The sequence below is a fragment of the Rhincodon typus genome, chromosome 27 (assembly GCF_021869965.1).
Source record: "Rhincodon typus isolate 14 chromosome 27, sRhiTyp1.1, whole genome shotgun sequence".
NCBI classification, from domain to species: Eukaryota; Metazoa; Chordata; class Chondrichthyes; order Orectolobiformes; family Rhincodontidae; genus Rhincodon; species Rhincodon typus.
This window is the reverse complement of record NC_063358.1, coordinates 13,398,918-13,419,268: the sequence shown is the minus strand read 5'-3', so window position 1 is coordinate 13,419,268 and position 20,351 is coordinate 13,398,918. Positions and strand designations below refer to the sequence as shown.

General features: G+C 40.4%; 1 protein-coding gene across 2 annotated transcripts in view; it reads right to left on the bottom strand.

The window, feature by feature from the left end:
• LOC109914579 (synaptotagmin-like protein 2) overlaps positions 1-18,767 on the bottom strand; it is a 56,027-nt gene extending 37,260 nt beyond the window's left edge. Inside the window, exons 1-5 of one of the 2 annotated variants that reach the window (XM_048613165.1) lie at positions 18,666-18,767; positions 9,327-9,706; positions 7,127-7,275; positions 991-1,144; positions 336-402 (exon numbers count right to left, since the gene is read on the bottom strand). In XM_048613165.1, coding sequence (XP_048469122.1) covers positions 336-402; positions 991-1,144; positions 7,127-7,275; positions 9,327-9,454 — 498 coding nt within the window. In that variant the 5' untranslated portion in view covers positions 9,455-9,706; positions 18,666-18,767. Of the gene's footprint in view, positions 1-335; positions 403-990; positions 1,145-7,126; positions 7,276-9,326; positions 9,707-17,910; positions 17,984-18,665 lie in introns of those variants that run through there. The other variant, XM_048613166.1, reaches the window with a different exon arrangement.
• Between the last annotated feature and the right edge of the window lie 1,584 nt (positions 18,768-20,351).

Genomic DNA, 20,351 nt, shown 5'->3' with positions numbered 1-20,351 from the left:
AAATGTCAGCCTCTCTGCTCCTATGATGCTGCTTGGCCTGCTGTGTTCATCCAGCCCTGCACCTTGTTGTTTCGGATTCTCCAGCATCTGCAGTTCCTACTATCTCTGATACAATACTAGTTTGTATGATTTCTGAATGAGCTGGTATTAGGTGTCAGGAATCCCTGTATGTTCCACAGGGTCACTGCTGGTAGAGGTTCATTTTACAAAATCAACTCATGTTTGTTATCAAATTGTAATGTATTTACAATAAAATATCATGATACTGCAACCAGTAATCTTCTGGGACACAAAGATATCTCAGAAATTAGTTTTAATCCATTTAACTGACTGACCTGGTTGTCGGCAGATAGTGTTACTATTTCCTGTTTTGAAGTCACATTGCTTTCATTGTCAACAAACCTGTAAAATGTAGATAGAAGAACTGCTAATGCAGAAAAAACTTCACTCCAGCATCAGCCATGCACTGCACATTCTCATCAGCATCACATTTGGTACATAGTGTGACATGTTGCAAACTTATATTTATCCTCAATTCTTATCCATATCGTACTCCAAGCTCTACCTGATCTTTAATTTTACTGCTATTATTATATTGGAAAAATGGATGTGCATCATACAGTGTCTATGTTCCCAATGTTGACATCCTAATTTTTAATTTTAAATAAATTTTAGACCAACGCAGTCACAGAGACAAGGACGTCAAGTCCCACCAATCTAGCTAACTGCATGAACTCAGGTTTACTGCTTTAGTATTTATTTTCATTTTCTCTTCTTCAAAATCCCTGGTTCAAACCAAGTTACTTGTAATTTTGATACATTATATTTGCTGATAAAATAGAATAGACTGAACGTAAGAACATTTTCATTCAGGAGGTAAAGTTCAGAAAGTCTTGTATTTGACCAGCTATGCATTGTTATCCTTGGATACAGGGGTCAGAATACACAGATCACTTTCATGAAACACTACACTTTACATTCTCTCTGTACCTCTCATGAATTTCTTCCTGTTCACCATCTGTTTGGACCATTCTTGTATTCTCTTGTTCAGAACTAACATTCTCTAACTGTTCCACCTCTTGACCCTCCTGCTCATTAATAACGATCTTCTCATCATTAATTGTCACTTTTTTCTGTCTTTCACCTGTAAAGAACACAAAAACATTACTTAAAATTCAATTCAAACATGACTCAGTTAAATCTGCCCAAATCAACAGTAACCTTTGAAGTATGGTTTAAGGGGCTCTGTGGAGAGGTTGGTTTTGTTCAGGTTCCATGAAAGTAACTTGTCAGCAGCTTTATACAAATACATGCAAGAGTGTGGAGAGCAGCCTGAATAGATTAATTTTAAACTCTTTATTTCTGTTTCCACCAACATCTTTGAGAACGCATGATGCACAATATACATAATGCAGAAACTGGTAAAATGGTCACTTCTTGCAAATTACAAATAATACCCACTTTGTTGTTTCTGCTAAGTAACTATGGTCCATATTCATAAATTCAGATAAACAATGGCATATTTACACAGCGAGAGGGGTTTTGCTTGTCAGAACAATAACAGTATCATATAAAATAAACTTGTCAATGTAGTAAACATCCTAAGGTGTTCAAACTAATTTTGACACCAAGGAACAGAGTGTAAATTAGGAAAGTGCCCAAAGTTTGATCAAAGAGTTAGGTTTTAAAGAAGAAAGAATGATAATTGTGTTGAGAAATTTACGGGAAGAAAATTTTAGATCTTGGGGCCTAGGCAGTTGAAGGCACAGGTGAAGCAATGAAAAGGAGAACATAGAACATAGAACAGTACAGCACAGTAGAGGCCCTTCGGCCTACGATGTTGTGCCGAACTTTTACCCTAAACCTAAGGTCTATCTAACCTCCACCCCTACCTTACGCTATCATCCATACGCCTATCTAATAGCCGCTTAAATGTCCCTAATGAGGCCGACTCCACTACCCTCTCCGGCAATGCATTCCATGCCCCTACCACCCTCTGAGTAAAGAGCCTACCTCTGACGTCTCCCCTATATTTACCTCCACCCACTTTAAAACTATGTCCCCTCATGATAGCTACCTCCACCCTAGGAAAAAGTCTCTGGCTGTCCACTCTATCTATACCCCTGATCATTTTGTACACCCAGGATCTGATGAAGCGTCCTGACCCAAAACGTCGACTCTCCTGTTCCTCTGATGCTGCCTGACATGCTGTGTTCCTCCAGCTCCACATTGTATTGACCCGGACTCCAACATCTGCAGTTCTTGCTATCTTCAAAGCAATGAAAATCAGGGTTGCACAGCAGCCAGAATTTAAGGGGAGCAGAAAACTTAGGAAGCTTTCAGGGGTTTACAGAGATAGGGGGAAATGAGCTGGTGAGAAATTTTAAAACAAAAATGAGAATTTCAAAACAAAAGTTTTGCCAGACTGGGACCCAATATAAAGTAAAAACCGAAAGAACTGGGTTCTGAGGAAGGGTCACTGGACCCAAAACGTTAACTCTGTTTTTTCCTTCACAGATGTTGCCAGACCTGCTGAGCTTTTCCAGCAACTTTGTTTTTGTTGGGGCCCAATATAGATCAGTAAGCACAAGGATGATGGGTGAATGGGATTGGTGCAAATTTGGATACAGGCAGTAGAGTCTGGATGGGGTCAAAATTAGGGAGATGGGAAGCCAGCCAAGAAAGCACTGGAAGTCTGAACATACCCGAGGTATGAATGAGAATTTCAGAAGACAAACTACGGCAGTACGTAAACACTTATACACCTCTACCCCAACATACAAGTTCACAAAGGAATGTTGATGTTGATGGTACTGAAATAACTCCACAGAGGCCAGTATCCTGTCATCAAATTACCCTTTGTTTACACGTGGTAACACAGCTATCTCGCTCAGAGCCAGTTCTCAGTGTGAACAAGGTGTCTGACCCGCCTGTTCTTATCTGGCAGCCAGGGCTCCCTGACTTGGCCAGATTAACAGCCTCAATCAGGGAACTCATATTCTATGAAGTCCGCCTAGCTGATGTGATTACAATCACTACAGGTACAACTGCCAATTTTGAGCAACTAAATTCAGGGATGTACATAGGACAAAACTGGAGGAGGATAGAGAGTTACAAAATTAGGAAGTAATAAGGCCATGAAGGGATTTGAAAACAGGACCCAAAACTAGCCCTTGGGGACATCACTAAAAACCACCTTAGGAACAGTAGTAAGTCATTCAGCCTCAAATCTGTTCAACTTTTCAATGAGATCATGGCTGATCTGTGGCTTATCTCCATAGACCGGCCTTTGGCCTTATCCCTTAATACATTTGCTTAACCAAAATTCATAATTTATAACTGATCTAACATGAACTGCCATTTGGGGAAGAGAATTCCAAACCTCTATCACCCTTTGTGTATAGAAGTGCTACCCAACAACTAGGAAGGGCAATATCTACTCACCATGTCCCAAGAGGGAACAAGTAAAATGGTTTGACCTATTCTGTCTGAGCTGACCTTTATAATGGAACAACCCAAAAATAATTTTGCTGCCAATGAATATTTTTCAAATGTGTCACACCTTACTGGGGTAGTGTGCTGAAAATCAAGCCGCGCTATTTCCAGAGTCATCGACAAATTCAATATTTTAAAAAGTACACAGAATTGCTCAATTTATTTGACTTTCAATCCCAGGATAACAGCACGGACAAGGTTTCTGCACTGAACAAGAATGGCTATTTATTACATATGAATAGACTCTAGCTACAGGCAAACAATTAAAAACCATCGGTATGTAACTCCACAAGGTCAGTCAGCTTGGGTCGTTGGATAGCTGGTTTGCAACATAGAGTGATGCCAGCAGCACAGGTTCAGCTCCCACACCAGCTGAGGTAAGTATGAACATCCTGCTTTCGCAACCGTTCCTCGTGCTTGAGGTGCGATGACCCTCTGTTTAAACTCAGTAATCTCTCTGTCAAAGGAGAGAGCAACCCTATGGCAACTTAACCTTAACCTTAACTTTACCAGTTAAAATTCTAATCCCTTTTAAACAACTCCTATACACGTACAGACATAAACAGGGGGAAAAAACCATAGGTATTATGCATGGAGGCAAAAACTGGGAATGCAGTTCAGCATTGCTGTTTACAGGATTTGCTGAGATGACACTTGTGCTGGTAAGGACACTGCTGCTTAAATTTTCCTCTTCTGGATGCTTTCACTGGTTTGCAGGAGCCTCAGATTTACTTTTACAAGCAGGTCTCAGATTTACTAATTTAAAAAATATCACAGCAAGTGCTAGAAATAAATTACTTCTCTTTAGGATTGAAGTGATTTTTTTTCTGCAAGCAACAGAGACAGCTCTTGAGCTTGTGGAGATCTAATTTCATTCACAGGGCCAAACTGTTCAGCCAACTAGGAGTCAGAGGGTTGGCAGGCAGAAGGCCTTTGTCATCAATAACTGGTCACTAGTTCACAGGTCAATCAGCCACTTGTTGCTGACTGAATTGCCATTTGGACACACCCTAGATCAAGCTTATCTGTAAACCTCCTGCCGCTGCTATTGGAATCAGTAGCTGTATATGCATCACTTAGAGTGAGTGTCATGTTACTTGTATTTTAAAATTGCTGCAATCATAGAGTCAGAGAATTATACAGCACGGAGACAGACCTTTTGGTCCAACTTGCCCATGTTGATCAGACGTCCCAATCTGATCTAGTCCCATTTGCCAGCATTTGGCCCTTATCTCTCTAAATATATCCTATTCATTTAACCATCCAGATGCCTTTTAAATGTTGTAATTGTACTGGCCTCGATCACTTTCTCTGGCAGTAGTTCCATACACACTTCATCCACTGCATAAAAAGGTATCCCTCAGGTCCTTTTTAAATCTTTCCCAGGTCACCTTAAACCTTTGTTCTCTAGTTTTTGATCCCCAACCAAAGCAAAAAGACCTGACTATTCACCCTATCCATGGGCCTCACAATTTTATAAACCTCTATTAGGTTACCCCTCAGCCTACGTTGTTCCAGGGAAATAAAGCCCCAGCCTGTTCAGCCTCTCCCTGTAACTCAAACTCAGCAACATCCTTGTAAATCTTTTTTGAACCCTCTCAAATTTAACAACATCCTTCCTATTGAAGGGCGACCAAAATTGTTGGAGTATTCTAAATGTAGCCTTACCAATGTCCTGTACAGCTACAACATGACGCCCCCAACTACTATACTCAATGTTCTAAACAATGAAGGCAAGCGTGCCAAACACCTTCTTCACCACCCTGACTACCTGCGACTCCACTTTCAAGAAACTGTGCACCTGCACCGCTAGGTCTCTTCATTCGGCAACACTCTCCTTACCATTAACTGTATAAGTCCTGCCCTGGTTTGACTTACAAAAAAATGCAACACCTCATATTTATCTAAATAAAACTCCATCTGCTACTCCTCAGCCTATTGGCCTATCTGATCAAGGTCCTGTTGTACTGAGAGAATTTTCTTCACTGTCCACTACACCACCTATTTTGGTGTATCTGCAAACTTACAAACCATTCCTCCCATATTCACATTCAAATTATTTATACAAGTGATGAAAAGCAGTGGACTCAGCACTGATCCTTGTGGCACACTGCTGGTCACAGGCCTCCACTCCAAAAAGCTGTACGCTTCCACCACCAGGTCTTAGGTATTTATCTACCTTCATGCATTGTAAGACCTCCAGCATCTCCTCTACTGTAATTTGAACTCTTTTCAAGACCTTACTATTTATCTCCCAAGTTCCCTAGCTTCCATGTCCTTCTCCACGGGAAATACTGTTCAGTATCTTACCCATTTCTTGTGGTTCCACACATAGATGGCCATATTGATTTTGAAGGGCCCTATTCTCTTCCTAGTTACTCTTTTGCCTTTATTTCTTTGGATTCTCCTTAATTCTATTTGCCAAAGCGATCTCATGTCCCTTTTTTTGCCCTCCTAATTTTCTTCTTAAGTATACTCCTACTGCCCTTATACTCCTCCAGGGATTCACTCGATCCCAGCTGTCTAAAGCTGATATATGTCTTCTTTTTCTTGATCACAGCCTCAATTTCTCTAGTCACTCAGCATTCTCTACACCTACCAGCCTTGTCCTTCACATTAACAGGAATGTATTGTCTCTGAACTCTTGTTATCCCATTTTTAAAAGGCCTACCACTTCCCTACCTTCCCTTTATCTGAAAATAGCCTCAGCCAATCAACTTTTGAATGTTCCTATCTAATACCATCAAAATTGGCCTTACTCCAATTTAGACTTTAAACTTTTTGATCACTTTTATCCTTTTGCGTAACTATTTTAAAACTAATAGAATTATGATCACTTGCCCCAAAGTGCTCCCCCACTAACACTTCAGTCACTTGACTGCCTTATTTCCCAACAGAAGGTCAAGTATTGTTCCTTCTCGAGTAGGTACTAATATTGAATAAGAAAGTTTTCTTGTAGACACCTAACAAATTATTTTCCATTCGAGCCCTTAACACTATGATAGTCCCAGTCCAAATTTGGAAAAGTAAAATTTCCTACCATTACAACTTTATTATTCTTGCAGATCATTGAGATCTTCTTACATATTTGCTTCTCAATTTCTCGCTGACAGTTGAAGGGCCTATAGTACAATCCCAACAAAGTGATCATCTCTTTCTTATTTCTCAGTTCTACCTATTTAACTTCACTGGATGATGTCCCAGGAATATCCTCCCTGAGTACAGCCATAATGTTATCCCTAACCAAAAATCCTTCAACAATCCTTGACTTTTAAAGTTATTTTCTTGTTTCAGTCCATGAAAGTACAGAAAAATGAAAAGACATAGTCTTTACAAATTTATATCCAATTTTACACTGAAAGCTGCAACATTGTCTTCCCCAGTCTCTCCCTGTGACAAAGCATTCCAACCATTGACCAGCTTCTGTGTAAAACCATATTTTTCTAACCCCTCCCCTTACTCTTATGGGAGTGGAATTTTACAAAAGGACACGAAGAAATTGAAGATTCTTCAAAATAACCTTTCCTAATCACTCTGTTACAACTGTTCCTAATTTTAAAATCCTCCAATAGATCTTCTCCTAGTTTTCTCTGCTCCTATAGAAACAGTTTGCAACAAATTTCAGATTTACCTTTTCCTGTTTTCTTCTTACGAATAGAGGCACGTAAAATGTCTGATCCAAACTTTTTGTCTGTGTGTCGCTTTGCTCGGACTTCCTTAAACCAATCTCCTGTTGCAAATTTTAACTGTTCAGGATTAAGAACCGATTGTTGCAACTTCCTGCAAAATCCACAACAGGGAAAGTTAGGAGCAGTAACACAGAAATGAAGTGTAAGAAGTAGCAATAACGTACCAACAATATCTCATGAATTGAGATTAATGATCACTGTCCTAAAGCTCTGTAAAAGATTTAGAACATGGAGGAATTATACATTTAGGCTTCAAATTCTACTAATTCATTCTTCAAGATACACCACTCCTTCTATTAATTTTGGAATCCAACAAAAACCTAATAAAGATACCTTCATTAGAGTAACTGGATGCTAAACTATGCGTGGTATTTTGGAATTTCCTCACAGGTGCTAGAGATACGGCAGTCACTCCAGTCGTGAATAAACATGTCTTCTGCTACAATCCCAGTGGTGTGGGACCTGTAGCAGCTAGTTGAAGATCTTATGACACAAAGTTAGGAGAAGCATCAGGTTTAGTGTATGGAACTGGAAATTACAAAAGATCAGACAAATTAAATTGGTAAGCATTACAGATGTTCAATGTAGAAAGCATGAGATCATCCACTTTGAATTCAAGAAAGATAAATCAGAGTATTTTCTAAATAATGGAGACTAGGAATTATGGGACTATGGAGGAACAGAAAAATATGGGGATTCAAAAAAGGGAATGACAAAGCTAATGAACAGTATGAAACAATGAGAAAGTCTAATGCATATCGACTTTTATCTCAAAGGGCTGAAAATGATCTTCATGTTGTATAAAGTTATTGTTAGACCCCATTTGGAGTATCATGTTCAGCTCTGGGCATCTCATTTCCAAAGACATATATTAGCTTTGTAAATGTGGTTTGTATTCCCTTGAGAACAGAGGATTGAAGGGTGATTCATTGAAGAGTTTAAAATTACAGAAAGGTGCAATTGGGTAAGAACTGAAAAGCAACTTAGTTTTGGTGGAGGGATACAGAACAATGGATTATAATCTTAAAATTAGAGCGAGACCTTCCAGGAATGAGATTAGAAAATCCAATTTCACAAAGGCTTATTAAGGCTGGCCCCAACCCTTTTTCCCATTAGCTTCTGTGGATGGAGCTGATGGGCTGACCATGGCCCACTTCTTCAACTATCTAACTGGTCCAGGGCACAAAGTGCCCAAACCCCTGATATCTCCCAGACTGTATTAGCCCCACCTCCGGACTGACTGCTATGAAATCACAGGATCGACTGTGATCCACTCCCTGTACTGTAGGGGCACTGACCCCCTGGTGGAAACCATCTTGAACATCTTAAGTACTTCGATTTGGTTTCGTGATTGGTGTTTTTTCCCACATGATAACTGATTATGGTTGTAACTTGTTAATGGTTCACTTGCCTTGCTTGCTAATGAGGCACAGTTAACACTTGGTAATGAATCATAGACTGATAATTGAACATTCATAAGTCACTAATGATGCTTGGCAGTATGTCCTGCTCATCAACAGGTCTGGCAGTTCCTACGGAAACAGAAGCGGAGTAAATGTTTCAGATCCAATATAACCCTTCTTCAGTAGTGGATCTATTTCTCTGTTAACTCTGTTTCTCTCCCCACAGATGCCATCAAACATACTGAGTTTCTCCAGCACTTTCTGTTTTCATTTCAGATCTCCAGCATCTACAGCATTTTGCTTTGGCCATTTTATCACTTGGACTTGACTACTTCTTATGTTGTGCTTCCAGAAAATATTGTTGTTGGTTGTTTAAGACATCTTATCATCGCAATTGCCTCTTAGCAATTGGTAGCAAAGTTTACCAACTCCCAAATTCAGTGCAAGGTTTCAAATAAGGTAGACATTCAGAAAGCTATATTACATTCAGGCATAAATAGTTGCATGATTTCACAAACTTCAAGGAAAAGATCACATTTAATTATCCCAGAAGTTACTTGTGTTATTTCACTAACCCTACCGTTAAAATTAATTAATTCATTGTAAATCTTTTACTTCACAAATAACATTAAAGGCTAGCACAAAGTTACACAGGAAAAAAGTTGTCAAATGTAACAGTGAAAATAAGGAATAATTATTCAAGTCTAATTGTAAGAATGTAAAATTTCCTTCTGCTTACTTGATCCGTTCGTCCTCCAATAAACGGAGCTCGGCATCCCGATAAAGGACATGTACAATCATATCTAGCTCCTCATCTGTTACAAAACTCAAATCAATTAGCTCCTCAATGTTGAAATCTAACTCCATGGCAGGATGTCTAATGTCTGGTAATTCTTCAAGACAAATCAGCAGCAAACGTTAGCCAGACTTGGTGGTGAAGATGCTTTAGTCCTTTCCCAAACAGTTTTGCATTTTTCAGCCTCGTAAATACATTACTCAAAGGATTAGCAATGCAGCAACATCCATTCTTAAAGAGCCCAATATTATCTAGTTTTGAGGAATGTAAATCCCAAATCTTCCATTGTGTCCCAATTTTTTTTTCTGCATTGGTCCTGGCAACTGAAAACAAAAAAAAAGAATTGAGAGATTTTATTCAAATCACCAAACTTTTGTTTGACTTTGGGATAAATCAATCCTTATTGTAGCCACTGGTCAGGCAGGTCAGTTCTGCAACTGAATATTGGTTCTATAATATTAAACAATGGTAACCTGCATTCTCTACCTGAGGAACAGTAGACAATACGTACATTCAAAAACTGTCTGGTTTCAGCCCCTTGCACTTTCACTGCCCAGTTCCTTGATCTGCTAATGCCAGCCTCCAAACACTGCTGCCATAGTGCATTTCATCATGCTAACTGGCCTTTCATCCTACTTGGACCCTTGTTTCCTGCCACTGCTCATCCCTAAGACCGGGATTAAGATTTGTAATTTTGTGCCTCCTTATTTTGGACTCCCCGATTTGAGAAAATAGTTTCTTTTCTATCTACCTTACCAAATCCATCAGTCATCTTAAAACACTTTAAATAGATCTTTAATCTCAATTTACAAGGAAATACAAGCCCCATGGCTTAGGCTTTGTTACTTTCTTGCTCCAGATGCTCCTCTCCTACATCTGACACAACCAGTGACTTAGCGATGAAAATTGTTGCAGTCTTATCAACAGTAACGATTTGCATTCAGGAAACACCTTGACATTGCAGTGGATACGGACAAAACTTGGGGATCAGGATTAGCTAGGAGTCCAAGAACCACAGTCACTGAGATCAATATCTAACTGTTACTACATCAAAGACAGGGGAAATAATTTCAGCATCAGCAGGAAACCTCATGGTTAGGGGGCCTGAAAGGAAACTCTCTTGAAAGCTGAGCGTATTTCATAGACAGGCCGCTGCCAAAAGTGCATTTTCCAAACCCCCACCCGCCACCTCCCAAATGCCTCTGGGTACAGTTTCTGCACACATAAACTACATAATCTTTATAACAATAATGCAAATTCCAGTGATCACAGGCTGAAAAGAGACACATAAGACCATAAGTTAAAGGACCAGAATTAGGCCATTCAGCGCATGGAGTCTGCTCTGCCATTTGATCACAACTGATATGTTTCTCTGCCCCATTCTCCTGCCCTCTCCTCGTAACCATAGATCCCCTTACTAATTAAGAACCTATCTCTGTCTTAAATACTCTCAATGACTTGGTCTACAGCCTTCTGTGGCAATGATTTCCACAGATTCACCACCCTCTGGCTGAAGGAATTCTTCCTTATCTCAGTTCTATAGGATCGTCTCTTCACACTGAGGCTGTGCCCTCGGGTTCTAGTCCTTCCTACGAGTGGAGACATTTTCTCCATGGCCACTCTATCCAGGCCTCTAAGTTTCAATGAGATCCCCCGCCTCATCCTTCTAAACTCCATCGAGTACAGACTCCAAGTCCTCAACCACTCCACAAGTGAAAGGCCCCACCCCTAGGATCATTCTTGTGAAGCTCCTCTGAACTCCCTCCAAGGTCAGCACATCCTGCCTTAGGTACGGGGTCAAAAACGGCTCTCAGCATTCCAAATGCAGTCTGACCGGAGTCTTGCACAGCCTCAGCAGTACAGTCCTGCTCTAGTATTACAGGCCTTTCAAAATGAATGCTAACATTGCATTTGCTTTCCTAACTGCCAACCGAACCTGCACAATAACCTTATGAGAATCCTGAACTGGGACTCTGAAGTCCCTTTGTCCTTCAGATTTCCGAAGCCTTTCTATACTTAGAAAATGGTCTCAGCCTTTATTTTTCCCCCCAAAGTGTATAACCTCACACTTTCCCACATTGTATTTCATTTGCCACTTCTTTACCGACTCCCCTGGGTGGGGAGGATGAAATGGCATCAGGAAAGCAATGTCAGGCACAAGGCTCCGCTAAGCAAGAGTGTTTACTTCAGGTGATGAAGTTTGGTGTAGAAACCATGGGAATGGCCCTGCATGGGTAAGAGGCATGGTCGATGCAAGGTCAGGTCCATGATGTATAAAGTTTGGGTAGGTGCAATGGTCCTGAACAAGCACATGGACCATATGAAAGCTGTAAACTCACAAATGGTGCAGGAGCAAAACATGCCCAGCTTCTTGACAATCTTTCCAACTGTTCCGGGACCCATGGGTTCTCCATCTCTGTCAAGCATTGAAGAAACCCTGGAATCTGAGATGGTCACAGTGGATGTCACCACCTCAATGCCTTTGCCATCTGAAGAAGAGAATGAATTTCTTCTGAGATGCTCCAGGTACAAGAGATGAGTTACTGTGAAATTCTTGCTCTACATATCAGAGGCAGAATTGGAAGAACCTGACTCGGTGTTAAAATGCTCTGAGAGGAGCTACAAAAAAAGAACAGGCCTACGTCCTCAGATTCAGAGGAAGAGGGATGTATTGATTATAATGAGGTCGGTACGGTGGACTTCATAGAATGATCTCCCTGCTTGAGGCTGTTAATCTGGTCCAAACAGGGAGCTCTGCCTGACAGATATAAACAGGAGTGTCAGATGTCCTCTTCTTTCTGAGAGCTTGCTCTGAGGGAGCTGGATCAGTGTCATGAACTCTCCACCTGTGACTTGGTAATGGGATACCAGCCTCTGTGAAGTTATTTCATTCCACAATCTCCTCAGCTATCTTTTTCAGAATCAAAGTCTGGTTGATTTATCTACCTTCAGACTTTTTCAGCCTCCCTAGCACCTTCTCCTTAGCATTGGTCTCTCAGTTACTTCTGCCCATTTCAACGATGTAGGATGAAGGAAAATAGGTGTGTGATATAGGCAGAAACAGTGGGGAGCCAAAGTAACACAGTCACAGATTAAACTATTTGTGTTTGTATACAGTGTAATGATTCAAAATGCAATATGGTTGCCATGCATGCATAGATGCAGCAAATGATGTCACCTGGCTCCGACACGACTGGCTGCAGGAAGCATCACTGCATTCTCTGCATGATGACATCATGCATGCTTGCATTGCTGACAAGAGGTCAGAGAGGTGAGGGAGCAACTTGAGCACAGCTGGAGCTGGATAAAGGCCAGGAGCAGGAGGAGGCTAGAAACTAGGGAGGCCAAGGCTGAGGCCTGGAGCTTCTGCTCTCTGTCATCACCACCCAAGGGGAAGGCCCTACCCAGAAACAGGAACAGATACCTGGGGGCCAGGACGGCTGCTGTGACTGTTTCCTCAATCACCTCCCTCTAACCCTGGTCATTCATCTTCACAGCTGTTATTCACTTTGCATACTTCCACCTATTTCCTTCCTTAACTTCTTGAAATGAGGATGTGACAGAGCACATTCTTCATACTGTATAATGGTGGCATAAATATAGATAAATGAAGCTTAACTGAATTGGGCCATTTTATAACAGTGAAAGAGCAAAGGGATAAAGTGCTATAAGGATAGATCTTTTCTGCTGGGGTGTGGGCTCAGGCTGCAGCTGGGCTGGCCAACTCCAGAAAAAGGTCAGGAAGGAGCCTCGGGGACTGAGATGAGCTGTTTAAAAGATTTACCTCAATGCTGTGGGATTTTGTCCCAGTAGCAAGAAACTGAAAATAAAAATCTGTGAAAGTGTATCAGCCCTCACTCTTCATACCCATTGCTCCAACGCAATTTCCATTCCACCTCATGCCCCCAACCCATTCGTATAACTCCTCATGCCAAGACATGCCCCTCCAACCAATCCACTTACTCCTCATACCTCTCTATTCCAGTCAATGATACTTCCTTGTTCATTCATCCACTATGCAATGAGAAGCAATGAATAGTGAAAGTTTGACATGCAAAAATGTTTTTTGAAAGAACATTGATTATTTTCCATTATTAAAATAAACTCTTTCCGTTACAGCCCCATAAAAATATAATTTTTATGAGTTTTTATAAGTTAAAAAGTTTCAATGACTGAAATCTTGTGTAAATAAACATTGTGAAATTGATAGCAGAGATCCCATAGCCAGCAATGTTAATCAACAGGGGCTCAGATGTTTTAAAAGAATAATGATGCCTGGGATCTCAACAAATCTTCATTGTCTGGAATTGGATCCACCCCATTTTTAAAAGGCTCCCAAGTCATCTTGACTCAGTAAAAATGTGCCCTTAGCTGGGAAGGCATGGCATCTTTAAAAAAAAACTTCAGAGAGGAAGGGGAGGTTGTAGTCAGGGTAGTACTTGATGAAGATAGAGACATTACCTTTCTTCCCCAAGGGTTAAAAACAGTTTAAGAGAAACAACAGAGTGTTGGGATAAGGAACAATTGACAATATCAACCTGCATGAGGACAGAGGGGAGTTGTCTAGTTAGGGGTTGAAATGGCGGAAGCAAACAAGCAAGCAATGGATACGATGAGCTAGAATAGGGAAAGCAAGAGCGCGAGAAGGTGAGGGCTTTGATGAGACTAGACATGGGATACTGTGCATTTTGATCTCCATATTTAAAGAAAGAATATATTTGTATTGGAGCAAGACTAATTTATTCTTGTATTGTAATTTCCTTGGAATAAAGGCCAACATATTATTTGCCTTTCCAATTGCTTGCTGTACCTCCATGCTAACTTTGGGTTCCTTGCAGAAGAACACCTAAGATCCACAATTCATGTCCTTTCTTAAAAAAAATCTGCTTTTTTATTCTTAATACCAAGGTGCATTACCTCAAATTTCCCCACATTATATTCCATCTGCCACCTGTTGCCAACTAACTTAAGTTATCTGTCTTTGCAGTCTCTTTGAATCCATCTCACACTTGCATTCCAATATAGCTTTGAATTATTAAGAAATCTGAATATATTACTCTCATCTCTTTATCCTAGCCATTAACATGGATGGAAAACAACCGATGGAGCTAATGCCACTGATCTAACTTTGCATTATACCATCTTACTTGAAAATGCCCCATCCATTCTTGCTCCATCCTACTAGCTACATTTTCAAAAAGCTTGATAAATGTCAAAGAATTTTTGATTTCTAAACCATATTTACTTTGTCTGATCTGAAAATAAATGATTTTCTCAATGCATTGTGCAACAAGTCACTGAGGTAGTGCATTGGAAATCAAGTCCCTCTGTTTCTGAGTTGGATCAAATGTGAAGACTTGATTAAGCCACCAAATTGCCCAATTTTACCAAACAGTCCAATTCAGATAAAATGATATGTACACCAGATTCTCTCCATTGTCAAGAAAATAACCATGTATTGAATCAATCTGCTTTTTTTAAAACCAATGGCAAAACATAGACAAATTGAGTGGCTAATCTAAACTCTATAATTGAAACTCCACCCTTTTCATAAAATGCCTTTACACATACAAATCAAGCACACAAAGAGACAAGACAAAACACAAATATTGAAAATGGGGAAGGGGATAAAAGTCAGAGAAGCATAGTTCTGGCATCAGTGTAGATCACAGACTTGATGAATTGTTGTCTTTCAGCATTCTTTCAACTCCTTCTGATTCAATGCTAATGAATGTGAGGTTGTAAATATACTTACTCTCAAACTTTCATTCCCTGGTAGAGAATTTGCCCGTTCTATGCAGTTGAAAATGTGTTTTACCCCCTTTTTCTTTCAACAGGGGATTTACAGAGAAAGCTTAGGGAAAGTAGCCAGGATTTCCTTTCACTTTTCCACACAGAAAAGAAAGAGTGAGAGATGGATGCTTTCTTTTTGGAGACTGAATGTTTTTGCTGTATTATCCATACCTAAGGTTAGAACCATCTGCCCAGGAACCAATCAAATGGTTGTCACTATGCTGATACCTCCTGAGCCCACAACAAAAAGGTCCTGATTGAAATGCCTATCGGCTCCTATGATGCTGCTTGGCCTGCTGTGTTCATCCAGCTCTGCACCTTGTTGTCTCTATTAAAAGACTGTGTTTGGCCCAAATTTCCCTTAACAGACATAGCTAATACCATTCTGGCTGAAATGCTCACTCACTGCTTAAATAAGGCAACATGCACATACAATTCACAATGTGTTCCAGTAACTTGTTTTTGAAACTGCAAACATCTTCTTACAAAATTTCCTTGCTTTAAAGAAGTATCTTCTCCCATTTTAGTCCATTGACCAAAAAATATGGTCATTATAACTGTTAAGACTTACTCAATAATAGATTTCAGTACTTTTTGACAACCATGTACTCCTAATTCATCTGTGGTTTCCTATTTTGTCTCTCTCTTCTTTATTGAATAGGATCTTGAATTTGCTAACTTCTAATTCACTGGGACCATTCTATGATCTCAGAAATTTTGGAAAATCATAACCTGCACATCCATTACCTCTTAAAACCCTAGAATGTAGAGCATCAGGTCTAGGGGATTTATCAGATTTCAGTCCCTCATGTTTCTTCTCAAGGTCTTGTAACACAGCAGTAGCTACCTACTGTTTGGTTAGATGTTTTGCACTCAAGTTCCATCTCAGAGCTTGATGGCCCCAGAAAGTGTTTCATAACATAGCCAAACAGTGTAATTATCAATCTGTAAATCCTTCCAAAACATGGCTGATAAGAGTGGGAGAGATTCCTGGTCAGTCAGAATGGTATGGTAATTGCAAGGCAACAGCCTTCCCATGTTATAAGACTTCACACACAGGTTCTTACCACCATCAAGCACTATCCTCATTCCAATGCACTTACAAATATTTTCTTTCTGCTGATATTAATTATCTTAATTTCTTCCATCTTATTGGCTCCTAGGTTACTTTCTATTTCTGGTATGTAACTTGTGTCTTCTACTAGGAAGACAGACAAAATATTTATTCAATGCTTTTGCCACTTCCTCATTCCCATGATAATTTCTTCTATCGTTACCTCAAGGGATCAATATTTACTTCAGCTACTTCCCTTTTTACATACTTACAAAAGCTCTTGCAATCTGTTTTTATATCCCTAAGTAACTTGTTCTCAGATTTTAATTCCCCTATCTTTTTTTTGGTGGGCCTTTACAGGTTTCCAAAGCTTACCCTAATGTGCAGCCAGGAGGATCTGGGGTAGTCATTGCCTTCTACCACCAGTGTCCCCTCCCCACATGACCTTGGCTAAAAGGAGTATTATGTCCAATTTTAGAAACCACACTTTACAAAGGACTAGAAGGTTATAGAGAGGTTGCTGAAATGGCTTCTGGGAGTAGTTTCAGGAATAAGGGATTTCAGTTACGAGGATTGGAGAATCTGGGGTTGTTTTTCTTTGGGAATAGAAAAGTGAGGACAGAAGAGTGGATTAAAGTGTTCAAAATCATAAGGAATCTACACAATAGATAGGATAAACCATTGCTTTGGCAGGAGAGTTGTGAACTAGAGGACATTGATTTAAGGTTATTGGCAAAAGAATCAATAGCAATGAGGAAGAATCCTTTTAGGTAAAAGGGGGTTTGGACTTGGAATGCAATCCCTGACAGTGTGGAGGAAGCACACACAATCATGGTTTCATTAAAGTACTGAAGGAAAAAGAGGCACAGGGAAAGTGATATGAGTCTATTTGTGTTTAACATTTAAAACAGGTCTTTTGGTTCAGAATAATAATCAGTCCCATTATGTTGCCAACATTTTTTTTAGGCTTTTGGAGTGCTCGGTACAAGTTTCCAATCTCATTTGCAACGTTTGTAGTAAAATCAGGTGTTAAAATAGAAAACCTTTGTACTCTACTTTGTTACAACATATTAAATACCATCTCATGATTCTCCTCCCTTCAGTGGGTTGATAAATGTTTACTCTAAAGGATGGCAACTCAGTTTGTAAACCATCGAATCCATACAATCCCTATAGTATGGAAACAGGCCATTTGGCCCAATAGGTCCACACCGAACCTCCCAAGTGCACCCCACCCAGACCTATCCCCCTACTCCATCCCATGGCTAACATGGCTAACCAACACATCCCTGAACACTATGGGCAATTTAACATGGCCAATCCACTTAACTTGCACATCTTTGGACTGTGGGAGAAAACCAGAGCACCTAGTGGAAGAGCACGCAGACATGGGGAGAACGTGCAAACTCCAGGCAGACAGTCATCCAAGGGTGGATTCAAACCTGTGTTCCTGGCACTGTGAGGCAGCACTGCTACTGAGCCATCACGCCATCCAACAGATGATTTTATTTTCCATTAAACAAGTAGATGATACTTATAAACAGCAATTCTAAGCTTTTCTATTCTCAAAATATCATGGTAACACACCTCTTCTGTATTACCCCTCACATAGCAAACTGCTGGTGGGAAAGTTTTCATTAGCAATTGAACCCACTTGCTAACAAACATCAACAGACTTACTTCAAGTAGTATCCACATTCCTCACAAATATGTCACCATGGAGGTCTCACCCTCAGTCTTTGCTTGAAGCATGGTGATCTTCAGATGAAACATACCATCGGCTTTCTTTTCCTCTCTTTCACTCTCTCTCTCTCTCTCTCTCTCTCTCTCTGTCTCTCTTCCACACACACACATACATTTTCTCATGAGAGAGCAATCGTATGGTCTTCAAGATCTATCACAAGTTTACTTACTGGTATGTCTCACAAATTAATGTACATCCACTTACACTAATTAAGGCACACACAGTAATGCATTTAGACTAACACACTCATTATTGTACCCCCACACTAAACTGCAACACATTAATATCTGTCCATTCACACTAACACGAACACACATAGCTGATCTTATTAGCATCAGCAACACGCTTTCAACTAACACATTCATTGTCACTAACAGATTCTCAGCAACTTCAAATTCACAGCTACATTGTCTCAATTCCTGGAACTTAGTGCAGCAATTTTGCAGCTAACATAACATGCAAACTTTACCAAGTTGGTCCATTTCATTGCTAAAGTTTTTCTTTTCTCTCCCAGGCACTTTCCCAGTGAGTTCAATAAACTATAAATGTTAATTACTTCATGAGGCCTAATCAACAGCTTAACCCACTGAAATGATTGAGGGCTTTCAACCAAATGAAGTGAACGTTCACTGCTAGATCAGCACCAGGTGATTGCTCAGGTAAGCATGCTTATTTTAACAATGATATTTACCTGATCAATTTAAATGAATTGCTGAACTGATGCGAAGAATGGCCTCAACATTAACGGCGTAGTAAGGCCCCAAAACAAGCCAGCAGCTGTGAAATTGTGAAAGTTGCCTGAGTGGCTTTAAGTTTGCATTAGCAGAGTCAGATATTGTGACACCTTTGATAGGAAATCTAACCACAAAGTCTAGAGAAAAAAACAGGACCGGACTTTAGTTCGATATGGAATGAGTTTTAAATACTACTTCAGTTTGTGATGCATTGCCACAGATAAATAAACTCACTGTACTGTATACTTTATAACTTCACGCATGATTGTTGATGTTATAAACTTAGTTGTGCTGTGCTTTCGAAAGGAACACATAGGCCAAACTGACACCTGAGCTAGTTCTTCCATTTATTTGTGTCGAAGTTGATTTGTCTTATAACTCAAATCAGCTGCCTCAGTTCCATAATGCTGAGTAAGCCTGTTTTATAAGACTCTGTGTTAATGTTTAAATTTACGACTAATGTTATATAAAAAGTTTCTTGGAGAAAAACATTCCAGATTTTCACTATTCCTGTGGGTGAAATGCTTCTGACATAACCATTGACCTGTTTATCTGTGAGACTGAGCCAGCAACCCTTTGTTCTGAACTGTCACAACAAAGGAAATCATTTATCTTCATGTACCCAATCAAATCCTTTAATGAATGAAGAATAGTTACACAACATAAGAAGGCCATTCAAGCAGTCATGTCTATGCAGGTTCTCAAACATAGCAATTCACCTAGTGCCATTCCAATATCTTTTCCCTCTAGCACTTTTTCAGATAATAATCAAATACCCTCTTGAATATCTTGATTGAACCTGCCTCCATCACACTTTCATGCACTGCATTTTGCGAAATAATCGCACGATGTTCAGAATTATTCAGAGACTTGGAGACGGTAAGGACTGCAGATGCTGAAAGCTAGAGTCAATAAATGTGGAGCTGGAAAAGCACAGCAAGTCAGACAGCAGCATGGAAGTAGACATTCTGGGCCAAAACCCTTTGTCAGGACTGGCGAGGAGGGGGGAGCCCAGAAATAAATAGAGGGAGGGTAGGTGGGATGGAGATAGGGTGCAGGTAGGGGGTTATTGTGGTTGGTCAGTGGGAAGGGTGGAGCAGGGAGGTGAGTAGGAAGATAGACAGATTGGGATGGAGAGATTTTGAAGATGGTGAAGTCAATATTCAGGGATTGGGCTGTAAGTTCCCAAGGCAAAATATCAGGTGTTGTTCCACCAGTTTACATTTGGCCTCACTGACAGTGGAGGAAGCCAAGGATGGACATGTCACCAGTGGAGTGAGAGGGGAGTTAAAGTAGATGGCAACCGGAAGATCAGGTTGGTTGGTGCGTGCAGAGCACAGGCACTCCGCTTAGCAGTCCCTGAGTCGGCGTTTGGTCTCACCGATATACAGGAGACCACATTGGGAGCAATGGATACAGTAAATGAGGTTAGATGAAGTGCAGGTGAATCTCTGCCGGATTTGGAAGGATTGTTTGGTGCCTTGGATGGAGGTGAAAGGGGAAGTGTAGAGGGCAGGTGTAGCACCTCCTGCACTTGCAGGGTATGGTACCGGGTATGGTGAAGGGCTTGATGGGGAGTGTGTAGCTGACAGGGGAGTCGCAGAGTGAATGGTCCCTGCAGAGAGCGGACAAGGGTGGGGAGG